Source organism: Thunnus thynnus, chromosome 12 (assembly GCF_963924715.1).
Source record: "Thunnus thynnus chromosome 12, fThuThy2.1, whole genome shotgun sequence".
NCBI lineage: Eukaryota > Metazoa > Chordata > Actinopteri > Scombriformes > Scombridae > Thunnus > Thunnus thynnus.
In genome coordinates this window covers 30,683,466-30,701,573 of record NC_089528.1, presented here as the reverse complement: position 1 = coordinate 30,701,573, position 18,108 = coordinate 30,683,466, and the positions used below count along the sequence as shown (strand labels likewise).

Below are 18,108 nucleotides of genomic sequence, written 5' to 3'. Positions count from 1 at the left end.
GTATATGTGCACTTGTATTTTTGCCAAATGAGAAACATTTCTTTGCTCTCTTCATTAAAAATGAACAGGAGAGGTTTTTTTTTTACATACATCTGATGTTTCTTTTTGTTTTGTAAATACATATCACATATGCTTGTTTGTGTTTGGTATTCAATAAAAATATAAAAAATATGATTTAAGTTGGGTTCTTAGTATCAAAATTATTACAAGAAGTATTATTAGTATTATCTATTAGGACTATTACTATTCAACTATTTTATTTTTATCTATTTGTTAAAAGTTAATTGAGTAATGTATTTGTGAGCTCAGTAAAGACTGTGGGACCTGAGCAGACTGCAGGAGTTTGAACGTCTCCCCTTATTTAATTATGTCAGTTTCTCAGCTCTGAGTTTAGGATTTCAGCTGCTTCTCTCACACATTAATAACACAGATTAAAACTGAGACAGCGAGCGCTGAATTCATACTGAAGTTCCTGGAATGATACTTTAACCAGAGTCGATGGTTGTAACCGTCATTGTGTTAATAAAATGAAAAACCACAGCGAACAGTGTGGAGGCTGCTGAGCAGAAACCCACACGGCCCGTCTGCTGCAGGAAAGGAAGTGTTGATTCGCTGTCAACAGTTTTATATGAGTCCTAATAACCCGAGTCTTTAGAAAAGGTGCACTTTACAGCTGGGGAGGAATGTAATAAAGTGCAATTGTGAGGTACTTTACATGAGTATTTCCATTTTATGCTTTTTTATACATCCACTCCACTACATTTCAGTGGGAGATATTTTACTTTCTACTCCACTATGTTTATTTCGCAGCTATACGTACTAATTACTTTTCAGATTTATGTTTTACTAGTAAGGCTGATGATGTATTTTATATTTGAAATACATTTAGATCACTTTGTAGAGATCTATTTTCACTTTGACATATAAGGGTCTTTTCAGTGTACAAAAGGTCACATTAAATCCCCTTTGACTCCATGTTTTGAACAGTGAAATATGTTTTTCTTGCTGTAATCATTCCTCCTGTTAATACTGACCATTAGAAGATCTTTTCATATTGCACTTTCAGTGTGAGTGATGGAGGACAAAATCCACAAAATCCACAGACTTTCGTCTGTGCAAAAATATTAATAATTATAATATATATAAGTTTATCTGAAGCTAATATGAAGGTTTTTATTCTCCTTGTTTTGTTATCCAGTTGTGGAGAGCAACTTATAGAAAAATCTTGGCTTCCACCAAAGGCCAGGTTGTGAAATTTTACAAAAGAAACATTTAGCAAAAATAAATAAATAAATAAACAAAAACAAAACTCAGTACTTTTTCCAGTACAGAAAACACATCACTGAAATTGTGACAAAAGTGGCACAAAAAAGTGGCTCAAATACGTCACAAATACAGCATAAATACGCCAGTAGCACCTCTATAAACAGAAGAGCACAAAAACATTCACCGCACTGCCATGTAACATATCAGCGCTAATGCATCAAATTTAGCAGTCTTTTCAGTTCACATAAAAAGCAACGTTCATGTTGCTTTATGCATTTGATGAACAAATACAAAACAGTAAAACAGAAATAAACTGTTTAATACTAAATTCACGGATAGCAAGCTGTGCTCCGCACGTGTGGCTTTCAATCCACCAACATCTGCAATCCTACCAAAACAATCGCACAACATGTGGCTTTTATATAAGTGCATCCAACATCATTAAATCACTATTTTACAGAATCATGCCTGACAATCTCAAAAGAAGATAAGATACTTGATGAATAATCTCACTGTTGGAACCAGTGGCTATTCTCAGCAGAAAGTAGTGCGTTATGTTGTACTTCCTGTATTTTTCCCAGTGTTCCCTGTCCACTCAGCAGGCATATCGCTGCACTAAACGATAAACTCACACACCCTGCTGTCCAACGTAAGCATCCCCAGCTAGAGAGCAACAATGGTGAAGTTCTTCAGCATGGATGTTATTTCCATAAATATTATTATTTTACTACCTGGTTACACAGTCTTTTTAGTGCCAAAGTCCCTCTTTTTGTCACTATATTTCCACTGCAGCTCAACAGGGAAACACTGTCCAAGGAAACAAAAATTTGAAGACTGTAAATGTGTCAGATATCCACTTGATATGACTAACTCAGACTGCTGAAGCATCATATAAGCTTCACATCAACTTTTAAATGACTGTGTGGACACACTGTGGATTTTGACCTCCATCACTTACATTGAAAGCACATTTGAAGGATCTTTTAATATCCAGTATGAACAGGTGGAATAATTACAGCGAGGAAAACCTCTTTCACTGTTCATATGGACACCTGACTGATGTTTTAAGACACAATTAAAAAATTATGAACCTGTTCTTTAAGTCAGATATGCAAAAATAAATAATTATGTCATATTTAAAAGAAAAAAAATAGGCTATACAATGCATAACTTTACAAGAACTTAGCATTCTTACTGATTGTTTTAGAATTTTTATAGTAGTATATAATATCAGAGAAGAAAACTGAGCTACCACCAATGTATTTAAAAATAAAGTGTCTTAAGTCATTTCAAATGGTTTTTACAGCGCTTCATTCTTTCTTTCTAGATCAGTATTATGTTGTTTTATCCACTAGATGTCACTCCTGATTTGACAGCAGAATTAGAGGAAAAGCATCATGTTGCCATGGTGACCATAGATGGCATTGTCTGGATCCCTTTGTGTTTCCTCTGAATGACCACAGGGTGGCGGTCTTTCTCTTTGATTTTTAATTTCAGAAGTCACCATGAGGTACAGTAACTACTTGGCCACAACACAGTTCAGTTCCTGTCTCAGTTAAATCCATCACACAGCCATAATGTGCACTTCATTTATTGTTGTTATGCCTATTTAAGACTGTAAATAGACGTTGTTGTTTGGTGATAAGTTTGCAACTTCTTGTCACTCTTCTATGACAAGATATTAAGATATTATCAGGACTTTAAGGGCCTTTCATTGGGAAAGATCAAACTGTTCAGAGTTAGTTAAAGTTAGAGTCAGTTCAGAGTAAATATGGGAACTGTTTAGATGATAGAGAAGTTTGGCATACTTACAGATTTGTACCATATGTACAACTCGACACACAATTGTGTAACTGACTACTAACCGTGAGGACTACAGTGAGTTCCAATTAACCACAACTACCAAATACTCTCTAAAGTCAAATCACTTGCATGTAAGTCTACAGTCTTGATTGTTTGGGGGCCAAGGTCAGATTCCTCGTGTGTGGTGCATTGTGGGCTGTTGCATGAGTGAGAAGACTGGGCCACGTTCAAGGTCCTGCCGCCCTGGACCACCACACCCTGCGTGCTGCCCTATAGTCGGGACACAGGGGGGGCGCATACTTACCACCTGACCGCCGCAGGCTATTTGTTAACACCGCTAGGTTGCCCTAGCCTGGCCAGTCAGGTCTGAAGATCCTAGGTCTCGTGACTTTTAAAACCAGGTTGTGGAGCCTATGTCGTTTGTGCCCCATACACCGCACGACCCCAGGACGTGCCATTATACTGCAGGAACGGAAACCAGTGTCATGCTGAAATTCTGTTTGTAGGTGCCTTTATAAATAGAGCATACAACTGTTATTTTCTACTTTTACAAGCAGTGTAAATTAACAGTAACTTGTGTATTACTGTTAATTTGAACTTTTCACAAGCGGCATACTTACAGATTTTTACCGTAAACAGCAAAATCTACGACATACTACTCGACACACTATTGTGTCACTGACTACTAACAGTGAGGACTACAGTGACTTTCAATTAACAACAACAACTGAATAATCACTCGTATGTGAGTGCACAGTCTATTGGCAGAAACAAACACATTACTGTTTTTGGTTTCATTACATGATGTTTGTGTGGTACCTGTCGTAGTGAGGAGCTTGGTGGCCTCCGGTAGCTTCTCTGTGTAGACTCTGAGTTCATAATTATCCATTTCAGAAGTGACCGGGTGGAAAACTCTGGCAGCACGGCCTCGGATAGCCCGAGTGGTGCGATCCAAACTGTCAACATCTTTCTCCTGCAGAGCGATGACACTTCTGACACGTCCTCTAGCAAGTGGTTCTCTGGGACATCAAACAATGATGCAGTTAGTTGTACATATGTTTTTAGTCAACCACCTTGTTGCAAACATGCCACGTGCCTGCCTAGATACAAAGGTCAGAAGGTAGTGCGGGAATATATTCATTTTTTTAACCTGAGACATGCTTTAACCAAAGACGGAACATGTCACTGTTGAGTAGATTTGCTTTGTCAAAGCCACTAGGAGAGCAATAAAATAAGCGCGGCAGAAACGTCAGCTCGGACCACTGTGTTTAACTAACTGACTGCTAACAGTGAGGACTACGGTGAGTTTAAATTACATTTTTTTTTCCACAAACCTTGTTACTGTACATAATTACTCAGACAGCAACAGTGAATAAACAGCCGTTTGAATTGTGACTTCAAATGTTAAGACAAATTATACAACTTCAAAGTGTTTCTTTCAAACCGTGTCTCACTTTATTAACATTATAAATGAATGATGCTAAACATTTGTACACAATTAGAGAGTAATAGAACAAAGCATGGAGTTTATTCAGGTAGCTAAACATTCAAAAGTCATTTAAAGTGACAAAATATATCAACATGCTCCTCTAACTGTCGCATGTCAAAAAATGCTGGGAAGACTGAACTGGAAAAATGATATGGTTAAAGATCAATGGGACAGCTTTAGTGGGTGTATGTCTGTAGCCTAAGAATCTGCTGGTTTGGTACAGTACATCTGTAATCGTTGCCATGTACTAATGCTCACCACATTATTGTAACCAAATAACTGCATCTAAAATCAGTGCCTGTTTGTTTTTTTTAAATTGGTACTTTCCATTAAAAACCCCTAATTAATGTCCCTCTAATGCAAGTTGTAACCAGACTGTCCAAGTGTGTGTTTATAAAAGTTTGTAATGAGCGAATGACTGACTGAGAAAGTGACTGAGTCACTATGAGTAACCAAGACTAACTCAGTGAGTAACTGAAAAGTGTGGTTAAGAGACTGATTGTATGGGTGGGTGAGAGGGTTCGCTGTCCCATTCAAGAGTCCGTTAGTTTCTTTAGGAGACTGAACACACAAGGGTTGACTGATGTCATCTTTCTCCATCTTCAGTGAAAGGACGGGGTGCCTCTCAGTGTTTATCTCTGTGAACCACCTGAAAAACAAAAACAGTGTGTATCATAAACTGTAGTAGTATAAATAGCACACTTCAGTGTTGCATTCCCAGATGGATGCAACACTGAAGGACTGGGATATTGCTGATGTGTTTCATATAGGCCACTAGAGTAATAAATCTACAAGTACACAACACTACACAGACAGCGATGGGATATTATCGACATAAAATTAAGTTATTTGGGCATGTTGTCATATAACACAAAGTAAAATGAAACTCACTGTGTAATTTAGAGCATCAGAATCACAAGTCCAGCTCCGCTCTCAGAAATGTTGACTTGCTGCTGAAACAAGACATTATTTTAGCAACAGTACAGATGTAGTAGTTAGCAAGACTGATTTCAAAACTTAACTCCTGCATCTTCAGTCCTATGCCTTTTACATTTCAACGGAATTAAATTCACTTCAGGAAAACTATTTGAGCAAAAACTCCAAATCGTCAAGATTTGTCAGTAAGTAGGAAAGAATCTCAAAGAATAGATCACAGGCTTAAGGAAAAAAAAAATATACCAGTAAAATAGCTTTTTGTTTGATGTTGTGATCGGATGACACGGTACCAAATCGTTATCATGACAAAAGCAAGGGCATATAGCACAATTCAAACTGATTGGAAATGTAATGTATTTTGACAATGCTGCCAAGCAAAGCAAAAAGGAACTAACCTGGTGATTTGCTGGATGAAGATGGATGAGAAAAAAAATAAATAAAAGTCATTCGCCGCTGTCCAGGTGCACATGTGCCAACTCTACTGAGAGCTGCTGCCGGCTGCTGCTACAATAGTGTGATCGCTTGCAGTAATCACACTAATTATCAGCCTTGACCTACAGTATTACATACACACATGCTGACACTCACATAGTTTGGACATGGGGATGAAGGGACTGTTTAGTACAACCCCAGAAGTTAAGAGATATTACAGCACCATAATGTAAAGCTGTCTGTTCCCTTTTACTCAGCATCTACTGATCACTGTCTGTCTCTCACCCCTTCTCATTTTTTGACCCACTAGTGTTCTGTTTATTTTCTTACATGAATAGATAATGGGCAAAAAGCAAATCTCTTCATTTACATGCAATACAATTTAAAAGTTAAATTAAATCCTAAAGGATTTTGGATCAAAAAGACAATTGACAAGATAGGAAACAAGAAAAATGAAACATTTCTGCAACCCTTTCTGGCTTTGTACAATTATTTGCTGTTTTACTGTGAAATAAAGTTTTACCTGTGAGGAAGCTTTGCCAGAGTGTCAAGGACGGTGATAAGGGACAGACTCAGAGACGACCAAATGAAAACAAGCAAAATCAAACTTACCTTCACACAGCTACACTGACATCCTCTTTGGTTTCTGCTCTCTCCCAAACTAACATCTCTCCCTTTAAATAGGCCCTGAAATCTGTCAAGGCAGAACCATATTTCTATCAGGGGTGTCCTTTCCCTTAGACCAACAACTGGTGAATGACAATGTCACTTGTATCGGTTAACATTGTTTACACAAACATCAACAACAGCATTGTTCCTTATCGTAAACCAAATTAAGTACAAATAACATAAATACAAAACCAAACATTTAACTAAATAAAATAAATTCCCCTCACACTTGGTCTAACCCATGACATCACTGGTGATGTCAGCAAGATCTTAAAACCAGGAAGTGGTTCAGTGCCTCCATTTTGTCTCCTGGCCGCATGGTGAGTGAGTATGGTAGCTTAGAAGCTAAGCTAATCTATAACTCAAGAAACAATAAATAATGACCTTCAATACTTTTCTGTCTTGATTGAACCATAAATGACAGCAATGTGACTGGCTAAACAAACAAATGACAAGTATGGCAGGAAATGCAAAGTTTAATGGAGACAAAATGGAGGTCTCACCCACTTTTTCACAGCCTCTAAAAACTATTCAGACAAAACAATCCAAGAACTACTTTCCTCCTCTGATCTTAAGATTTGATATATTTGATACTGACATAGTCAAAACTCTTTTTTTTAACCAGGAAAAATTAAGCTAAATAATTTGGTTTTGGATATAAATAGCTTGACTCAACCTGTGAATACTGAACTGTGTTACTATTGAACATACTGCATGTTTGTATGCTAAGTCCTTCATGTATTTTAAGTTAACATTCGTTGTCATTTCTCTTTTCTCTTAGACTCAAGTGAAACATGCGTGCTGAGGTTCCTTGAGCTTCAAAGAAATCTCGGTATGATGTGTGCTGAAATACTGTTGGTATTGCTTGAATGATTCCAACGATTATTTCTTGACTCATCAATTAATTGTGTTGTCTATAAACTGTCAATGTTAGTGTCATTTGCAGAAGCCCAAGGGAACTTCTTCAAATGTCTTGTTTCATCCGACCAACAGTCCCAAACCCCGAGATATTCAATTCACAGTGATGTAACATAAAGAAAAGCAGCAAATCCGCATATTTGAGAAGCAGGAACAAACACATTTTTGGCATTTTTTCTTGTGAAACAATTTTATAAAATTAAGATATTATTGTTGATTCATTTTCTATTGATCAACTTTATCAATTTAACATTGTAGCTCCACTTCAAACCCTGCCCATATTACATTTGAAGTTTTTACTTGACTGTTATTTTGTAAACTAATCAAAAGTTCATATTCATGTGTTTTGTACACATTTAGGACTAAATCACTCACTCACCAGAAAGGTGCTATTGTATTGGTAAGTCAGATAAATATTTATATTTTGCATTTTAAAAAGTCACTTAAGCATTTCATTGTGAAGTCCTTGTTAACTGGAATAATTAGCAATTAGGACTGTAACACAAATTATTTCATGTTTTTTGATAAATCTGTTCCCGCAGGATCTAATTGACTGAGTGACATTGCCCCTTGTACAGCAATCAGAGGTATGTTTTAAATTTGATTTTCTCTGCATCAGGAGCAGTATATTTGTATATATGTATTGAATTATTCAAGAATATGTAGACTCAGTGCTTTTTATGTACTGAGCTATTACCAGACTGAATATCTGTCTGAACCCTGTTCAGACCAAAAATGGTCTGTATCAGTGTTGGCATGATGCTTCAGGTAGCAGTGAGATGATGAAATATGATACAAGAAGTCCAGTTTGAGGGATAGATCCATGCGTTTTGAGACTATTCAGATGCCAAAACACTGCATAGCACTTTATAATACTGCAAGTCAGTATTTTACAACCCTGGCAAGTTTGTAAAGTCTGGAAACATTGCCGCAAACATTTTTATACATATATATAATTCTCAAACACTGGCTTGGGCAACAATGGTTGTTTGAAAAAAAAAATGTTTTAAAAAAAAAATAGAACCATCATAACATTATTTTTTTGGAAATTACATTAGTCGAACTGTTACACTGTTTTGTGCTTGATGTTTGTGTGATGTATAATTATTTGTGTAATAATTATTACTTTTTCATTTTCAGTCTAGAACAAAATGTTCATGAAAATGAGATGCACTCTGGCCCTTCGTAGTCTTCCAGTGTATCAGCGCGAGGGGTCTCTGAGTTCTTCAAGACCAGCAGTGTAACTTCTCAGTACACTCACAGAAATGTCAATATCTATCAGTACAGTGTTGACGTAACATATTGTATGGGAAACGAACTTGAACTCCTCCTGTAGCATTCTCAAAATTTAAGTAGACTCAAGGATAGGTTTGGACTTTTTCAAGTCTATCTCAATACAATATTCATGTGTCAAATGTAAATCGAAAAAGTTATTAGTGGGCGGAAATTATTCGTCCTATCTCCATAATAGCCGCAAAGCAGTCCCTTCCTATCAGGTAGGATGAGTCTCTAACCGGTCTGCAGAATTACATTGAGTGTGTTTTGCCAGTTATCAAGTGGCTCCACATGATCACAGCTGATGGAGGCCACTGTCCAGTGAGAGCTTGATTCTAACTGATGCTACCTGGATGAGATGTCCCAAACTGATTTACTGCACAATAGTTGATGCTTCATATGATGTTCACTGTCTGTGTAGATTAGTCACTGCATAAATGCCCATCTATAGATGCCTGTTTTTTGTCTAGCTGTCAACATATCCACATTTCTATTTATTTTTTGAGACATTGAGTGTACAAACCTGTTGATGAGGAGGTTCACTCAGTGTGACACCTGCTGGTCATTTTTTGTAACTACTTTTGGCATGCTTGCTGTTGGTTCTATGCCATTGATCTCTGTAATTATTGAGAGCTCATAGTACCCTTATACCCCACTAGAAAACTGCACTCCCAGAATGCAGCTTACTGGTGGTTCCTACAGTCTCCAAAAGTAGAATGGGAGGCAGAGCCTTCAACTATCAGGCTCCTCTCTTGTGGAACCATCTTCCAGATTCTGTCCGGGGGGGCAGACACCCTGAAAACTTTCCTTTTTGATAAAGCTTATAGTTAGGGCCGACCAAGCTCACCTTGGACCAGCCCTTAGTTATGCTGCTGTAGGCCCAGACTGCCGGGGACTTCCATTGACGCACTGAGCTCCTCTCTCCTCCTCCTCCTCCTCTCCATCTGTTTGTATTCATTTACCATTAATGCATGTTACTAACTTGACTTCTTTCCCGGAGTTCTTTGTGCTTTCTCATCTCAGGAAACCCCATGGACCGCACTGACGTGGGGATGTCCTTCTCCTGCTGTTCCTGCTGTTGCTACAGTATTTACAGTATTGTAAATATATTTAATAGCCCAGTTTCTGTAGGGGTGGATGGCATTTTTTTTAAATATCTTTCCTCCTCTTTCTTTTAAGGAGTTATGTCAGTGATTTGTATTTTTGTTTTTTTATGTTTAAATAGGTCATTTTATTTTGATTAGCTTTAGTTTCCTTTTGTTTTTTTGCTGTTAACTCACCCTGAAACCACAACTATGAAATAAACATGTAAAGGCTGCAAAATCCCTTGTTGCTGCTGTTTTTTTTTTTTGGCAGCTGGGGAGAGGGAGTGTCATTTTCATGTTGCTCCAGGGTTTCGTTTCATCTTATTCTTTTGCTTCTCCCAGTTTAAAGGCCCCTAATGATAGACCCACATAGATGTTTTTGCCTATTTTGCTTGATTAGAGTGTGTGGGCCTGTATAGACTGTCTTTGATTGACATCTCGCCTTTCCAATCCACTGGAGATAGAAATATGAACGTATATTCAGACTATACAATATATATCTAAAAAACACAGCAGTAGAGTGGACAAAAGAGTCATTAAGTTTCATTCAGTGTATTCTGCTCATTCATCATTCACCACAGTTGGATCACTCATTCAGTATACAGCAGGTTTAAATGTTTAGTGTGTTCATAATGGAAAAGTGACAAAATTGACTTTTGATATATTTTTGTGTGTGCTATTGATGGATAATATTCTCCCACAATGCAATGCTCAAAACAAATTGAGGGAGCTACAAAAAATATCCCTCTGAAGAAGAGTGTCAGATGGATATATTGGTTAGTTGCTTGTAATTACTGTCAAATACTATTTATATACAGTATATCTCATACATTAATTGGAAAAGTCTGTAGATCTATTAGACAGTTGCTTGTAATCACTTTCAGATAATGTTTATATAAGGTAATGATTATTAAAATTATGTTTTTGTAAGCCATTTTCGCATGATCCTATTTTTTTGTACAGTATCAAATCAATATTTTTACCATGAATTTACTGTAAATATATGAGATAATCACATACAATTAAAGCCTAAAGCTCTCAAGATACCATTAATGGGTGTTAAAGGAGGATAATTATTTAATTAATTATTATTGAATATAATTTTACATAATTGTTTTGTGTTTTACATCCAGAAATTAATTCTATGAATTTACAAAAGAATACTGTATAAAACAAGCCATTATTTAAATTAGGTAATTTTAAAGTATTTCTGCAATGTTTTTCATTTTTTTTGTGCACATTTATACATTTATTTAGCATTCCAGCAATATTTTATATTTTTTTGTTTTTATTTTATAACAGTTGGACTGGACTGGAAATGCAGATAATGTCTACAGTAAATATCTGTATTTTTATCTGTATTATTTGACGGTAAGTGTTTTTTTTTACTTGTTTAACTTTTTTTTTTAACTTTTTTTTTTTTTTACATTAACTTTAAAGTAAAAAAACAGAAAGTTGCCTTAATTTTACATTCAGTAATAGGATGTGTATTATTTGTATTTTTACATAGAATTCAATGTAACGTAACATTCAAGACCATTAAGTAACTGAAAAATCATGTTAAAAAAACTATAATATTGCATTATATTAATTTACAGATTACAGCCTTTATTTTATGGTGAATATTTTTAATAAAAATAACTTACTGTGTTTTTATGGCATTTACACTTAATGTAGAAAAAACAAAAAAAAACTTTAAAATAATACAGTAAATTTCTGTGAAATAACTTTTTTACAGTGTAGCTTTTGTCTCAGCTTTGCACCTATGCTCTGCTGCACTTCTTTTAAAATGCTGAATTTTACTTGATTTTATACATTCTATGTATTCTATGTTTTAACTTTGTTTTTATTTTATTAATTTTATTTTACTTTTATTTATTTTGTAATCTTATTTTATTATGTATTCTATTTTCACTTTATTTTATCTCATATCAAAATGTTTTATTTTCCCTCTTACATATATTTAAATGTTTTAATGTTCATTTTATGTCTTTTATGTCTTTCTTGATGTGAAGCACTTTATGCATAATTATTATTATTATTATTATTATTATTATTATTATTATTATTATTATTAATACTAATAATAATAATAATAATAATAATAATAATAATAATAATAATAACAATAATAATAATAATAATAATAATAATGATGATGATCACAATCATAATCATACTACTACTACTACTACTAATAATAATAATAATAATAATAATTTGTCATTAAATTTAAGTGAAACAAAATTCATTGTGTTTGGAAATTGTAAAATCAATTCTGAAATACACATGTCAATCCATCCAACAGTTTTGTAATTGGACAAGAATGACCTGCATTATATATTTGCAGGACCTGAATGTTTTGTTAGATATGATAAATTGCTTCTTATCTATGTTTTATGTCATTTAATGACCTCCATCAGCAGGAGCATTGGTGCCATTAGATGTTGGCAAACAGATGTTTGTTGGTAATAGTGAAATTATTTAGAATATACTTATAATAATTAGAATAATTGTAATTATATGCTAAAAGGTTATGATTAAAGACATTTTGCAGTCACTGTAACTTTTTTGTATTTAAGATGTCGGTGTAGATAAATACAGTTATACAATTGCTGTTTATTTTACATGAATAAATTCTTGATTTGGTGTAACTTTTACAGATTAAAGCTGCAATCAGATCAAACTGCAGCACAGATGGCAGAGCTTCATGTTTGCACTTTATGAAGTTTCATTGCTGTGTTATAATATTAACCATAATATTATTAATAATAATAACCAGGACAAATGAGCTCCAATAATTATCAGCATTTCTCAGTAGAGTATGGGGAGCATCTCCAAACACTTGCATCAAGAAACTGTCCATTTCTTGCCGATGGTTAATACAGTTAGGGAGGCACAGAGCTCTTAAAGAATCTGAAAGCAACCATATGTTATGACCCATAGTCATTTGTTGTGGTATTTTATTTCTCTCTCTTGCTCAGCTTGTATATTCAGTGTTTATATGTGTGATGAGCTGCAGGTGATGTCCTATGATTGGATCATTTGAAGGGATTGCTGCTGAGGGACAGCTGACAACAACCTCCCCTTCCCCTCTTCCACTTCAACAATGGAGGCTGTTCCTCAGCAGTTTGGATTTGTGTTTATTGTGAGTGATTGTAAGTAGAAGCAACACGTGTTCGGACTAAGAGCTTCTTGTAGACTTATGTTAAGTCTTTTTTTGGTCTAATTTTTAAAAATAAATTTCATGGACTAATTCATTGTAAAATGTTAATATTTAATACTAGCAGTAGCAGTTGCCCTTTTCTTTTGCAATCATTTCTCTCATGTTTTCAGTTAAGAGATGAGGTTAGAGCTTTGTCATTTATTTTAATTCTGTGGGGTTTTTTGTGAGGGAAGTTTGACTGAGTAAACTTTTGTTTGTTGTTTTGGGCATTGCTCATCTCTGAAACTTAAAAAAAAAAAACTGCTACTATGCTATGTTATGTCGGGGTTTCCAATGACCGGAAACAAAACAAATTCATGTAGAAATCACACAGTGCTGTTTTAACCACACTCTCCCATAAGATAAGATGAAGTAAGATAAGATAACACTTGATTCATGGTGTCACAACAGCAAAGATATACAGCATATAAAAGTAACCATCAACAACAACAAGATAAAGTTCATTAAATAATAAATATAGTAATAAAAGTAATAAAAACTGTGCAACACAGTCAGAGCTGTCTAATGGATGTTGGCACAAAGTGAACCGTTCCCTTTTGTACCCGGGGGGAGTGTGAACCTCTGGCTGAAGGTGCCACAGCTCCTCATAGAGGATACAAGAGAATACACTGGTTGAACGATACTACAGATTTTATATTATTATATTTTATGTATATATATAATTATATGTATATGTAGAAAGTACATGTTCTTGCTCTATATCATACAAGAGCTATACAACAACTATTCATAAATACCCATAACTCCTTTGTAAAAAGATGAAATTTGAATCTTTATTTGGTTTAATCAGGTAACTAAAACAGTGTATAAATAATAATAATAATAATAATAAGCATTATTAACAGCAAAGAAATGATGATGATAATTTAGGGATTTAAAGACATATTATCTGAAATACATACTGTATCACATTTGAGTCATACATTTTCAACATGACATTGGGACAAAATAAAGTGCACAATGTTTTTATACTGCTTCAATCCAGTTAATGCTCATCTTAGCATATAAGTAAAACTAATAAAATATAAAAATGAGTAGCTTGGTAAGTCACGTGAGCTGCAGCTCAGAGGCAGACATCTTGAATTTAGTAAAAAAGGGATCTCTACATCCTGCTTTGCTCTGATGATCCACTAGAGGGCAGCTAACATGAGCCATGTAAACAATACGTCTTTCAGGTAATTATTGATCTTGTTGATGATGTAGAGGTCTCTGAAACTCATGTATCAAATATGATACAAATGGTGTTATAGGCTTAATTATCTGATGCAAAATTTAGCCATTTTAGTGGACTCTGGAGGAGTTTCTCTCGTTTCTCTACTTTAGCCTTGATCTCTGCTCTTTCTCTCACGTCCTTCAGGGACTGAACTCGTTGATTCCATCCTGGTTTGGCCTCATGTTTCTCTCCCTCAATAAGCATGTCAATGTACTCTGGAGTGGTGAGAGGATTTGGTTTCAGTGCTATCTCTTTGAGTCTGTTTAAACACTTTGCAGACCTCTCCATCAATGCCACCACCTCCACCTGCACATGATCATATTCAGCCTTCAGTTTTTCAAACAAAGCCTGAACAGGCATCTTAGCTTCTGCAGCTTTTAGGAACTTTTCTTTCAGCTCTTTCACTGTTTGTTTTTCTTTAACCTCCTTATAATCCCATCTGTACTTCTGATTAAAATGTACATTCCAATAACATTTGCCGGGGCACTGAATACAGTATCCACCTGATCCCATCACCCTGTGTTTATATTTATCTGCATCATTTCCACAGGTACAAGGATAGTGGCAGGTATAGTTACACTGCTGATAATTGCTGATGTAATTTCCAGAACCAGAAATATCTACTAGAACAGGCTTTCTGAAGGTGACTTCAAACTCAAAATTCTTATTTCTGCTGATCTCTGCCTCATGCTGTTTCAGTATTTCAGTCATCTCTTTTATCTCCTCAAGCTTGGCTAACCCAAGTTTAACCTGCTTCTGCAAATTTTCAACTGAAATCTCAAGCTGCTTTCTTTCTCTGAGGACTTCCCTCATCATCATCAAGCTTTTGGTGTCTATGAAATTCAGAGCAGCAAAAAACCTCTTCATACTTTTTGTCCCCATGTTCCAAAACATCTTATCAAATTCTCCACCTTCATCATCTTCATCTGTGCTTTTTGCTGCAGATGATTTGTTGTCTGCAAATAACACTGAGTTATTGAATTTGAAGTGAATTGGCAGCCCGTCTTTTGTTTTAGGACATGGGACACCTGAAGCATTGATTGCCTCTAGAACTGGTGGACGTTGGCCGTCTGCGAATGTCACCAGAACCCTGATGTTTTCTGCCATATCTTTCCCAAAGATTGAAAGCACAGAATCAAACACATACTTCTGTGATTGTGTGAGTCGTGCTAAACTAGCTTGAGCTACAAAACAGACAGCATCAATTTCACTGACACCAAGCTCAGCAGAGAAGAGATTACGTAGCTGCTCTGTGATCTCTTTGTCTCTTTCTATACCTCTTGTATCTCCAAAGCCTGGAGTGTCCACAATAGTCAGAGAGTGATCGATCTTAAAGCCTTCCTGGTGGTTGATTTTGTATGCTGTGACTTCAGAAGTCTGACTGTGAGCTTGTGATTTGGACTGACCCTCATCAACTAACTTAAACCGAAATGAATCATCCCATTCAACACCTAAAATGTAATTGATCATTCCATTGATCAGAGTTGACTTCCCAGCCCCAGTTGCTCCAAGAACCATTATGGTACGATTATGTTTAGTGGACTCTTTCCCAAAACTGAAACGTTTGCACCCACGAACATTGATTTGTTCCTGTGTGAGGGGGATTTTATAAACAGGAAGAGGCTCTGTCTGTGGTTCTAGCAGTTTGCTTTGTTCTTGAACAGCATCAGCAAGCCGAACATCTGATTTTGATCTTTCAAAGTCTAATGGAATAAAAGGTGCCATTATGATGAGGGTACGCAATTATGCCTGTAATATTACATTAATGTTTACAATTTTCAATTGGTAACAGGATCAGCCCTTTGGAGAGGTAAGTTATTTCATATGAGAAGATGAAAACACACTATTGTTGGAGAAGTTCATCCATCTGGTTGGTGAGTGTTGCCTCTGTTGATCTCTGCTCTGAATCTGTATAAAATGAAATATAAAAAACAATATTACAGGTAATTCAACCCAAAGTTAGAGCTGCCATGACAGTGAACCACTTTGTGATCATATTGCTTGTAGTCTAAAACTGTGCAACAGCTGCTTTAGTGATGGATGGTAAAATAAACTTTGTCGAGTTCATCTCTCACATAATAATTGCCAGATGACAGTTGGAGCTTTTCAACACTGTAATGAACATGAAATTCTCAGTGTTGAATCATCATTGAAAAAACGTCAATAAACCCCAGATTAAGTCAGAATATGACGTTATAATTGTGAGACAAAGTCTCATGATTAATTTTGGATCAATTTAGCAGCTATGGCGCAGGTTTTATTCCTTATTGCAGCTGCTGACCATTCTAGTCAAAATGTTAGTATTACATTTCTAAAAAGCTGCTGGAGATGAATTACAGTAACAAACCTCTGTTGGCTGTTCTCAGTCCAGTCGTCTGACTCAGGATCCAACAGCTGTTGGGATTCAAAATGCTGCTCGTGATTTAAACCATCATCTCCAAAACTCCTAGAATACAAAATGAATAAAGTGTCTTAGAAAAGCAAGAAATACTGATGGTCCTGTAATTCTATTTCAAAACCTAGTTTGTCTTTATGACCATAGTATGGATGATGAATATATAGAAAACATTCACACATTTTGTCATTTACCTTACATGTCATCTGTCATAGGCACTGCAGAGGAACACGTCACTATGGAAGTTCAAAGTGTCCAAAATCTGATGTTACTTGATGTCTTCTAATTGGTGTCAACAGCAAAAACCTGCATGGAGTCACAAAAACAGGGCAGACAGGACATTAGATTATCTCTCATTTACATGTTTTTATTTTTCTTTACATTAAAAGACAGTAATGTATCCTGGAGTTAGAATGCCTTCCCATCAGAGCTGCTGTTTAAATCTGCCAAAACCAAGATGCATGTTTTGTCTTCCTTTGTCTGAAATTTATTTTAATAATTACTTTGATTTTTTAGTGTTAAATTGACCATTATTATCACTGAAAACTACACATGTGCTGTGCTTGAATGGAAAGCTTGACATAAATAGCAACAGTTTTTCATCAGTCGTTTTTGTAAATAAACTGTAGAACAAGGCAAAGGGCAACACGAAATGTTTGTGCGTAACGAGCAGCAGAAAAGTGACGTGAATGTGAGCGGAGCAGAGGAAAAGGTTTGCAGTAAGTTGTCAGTCTGGCGGTAAATGTACAGAACAGGCTGCAGTGTGTCAGTTAATAAATGCTGCAGCTTCTCAAGACTAAGATGAGACTCGTCTATCGAAGGAACCTGTCCAGGCTCACTGCAGGTGGACTGACCTTTAAGGGGAACCAGCTATTCTCTATTCACTACAGTAACCTAATATGGACAAATAGTAAGAGATATTCAAAAACAAATGCTTGCAGGAATCACACAAACGAACAAAAACTAAAATAATTCTAAATTCTAAATCATGCAGTTTATATCTTCAACAGACAGTGAAACAACATAAAGTATGAAGTGGACTAACAGTTCAATGAATTCAGCAACTTACCACTCAGTTTGCCTCTGAACAGAAAGGAAGGATGAGTTGTGTTTCGGTTTCTCCTGCTGTGGCTGTCTTTATACTCCCCCCCCCACCCCTTCCTCTACAAGACTCTTCCCAGAAACCAGATCATTTCCCAGAAACCAGAGCCTGCAAACCTGAAAGTGAAAGTAAATAAGCTTCCTTCATGCACAATTTATAACACCCCAGCCTCCAATCATTTTCAGTGTGCAAAATCTAGTTTCATATGAGCACCTGCATAAACATATTGTTCTCTTCCAGCAGCTCATCTACTTTAAAATCACTACATTTTGATGAGTTTCAGTTTGGTTTCAGGGTTT

At 35.8% G+C, this 18,108-nt stretch overlaps 1 protein-coding gene and 1 long non-coding RNA gene across 3 annotated transcripts; one reads left to right on the top strand and one right to left on the bottom strand.

Moving 5' to 3' along the window:
- The first annotated feature begins 4,714 nt into the window (after positions 1 to 4,714).
- LOC137194728 (uncharacterized) lies at positions 4,715 to 9,174 on the top strand. Of its 2 annotated transcripts, XR_010931013.1 has the most exons (4): positions 4,715 to 7,427; positions 7,530 to 7,913; positions 8,056 to 8,100; positions 8,654 to 9,174. It is a non-coding gene; the product is annotated as an uncharacterized lncRNA (long non-coding RNA). The 2 variants fall into 2 exon arrangements; XR_010931012.1 differs by having other exon boundaries at positions 4,715 to 7,913.
- Positions 9,175 to 13,864: 4,690 nt separating this feature from the next.
- On the bottom strand, positions 13,865 to 17,835 carry LOC137194740 (uncharacterized). Its single transcript, XM_067606862.1, has 4 exons — positions 17,777 to 17,835; positions 16,902 to 17,013; positions 16,660 to 16,758; positions 13,865 to 16,220 (listed from the first exon to the last, which is right to left on the bottom strand). Exon 4 carries the CDS (start codon positions 16,035 to 16,037, stop codon positions 14,352 to 14,354), a length of 1,686 nt encoding a protein of 561 aa, XP_067462963.1. The 5' UTR covers positions 16,038 to 16,220; positions 16,660 to 16,758; positions 16,902 to 17,013; positions 17,777 to 17,835; the 3' UTR covers positions 13,865 to 14,351.
- Between the last annotated feature and the right edge of the window lie 273 nt (positions 17,836 to 18,108).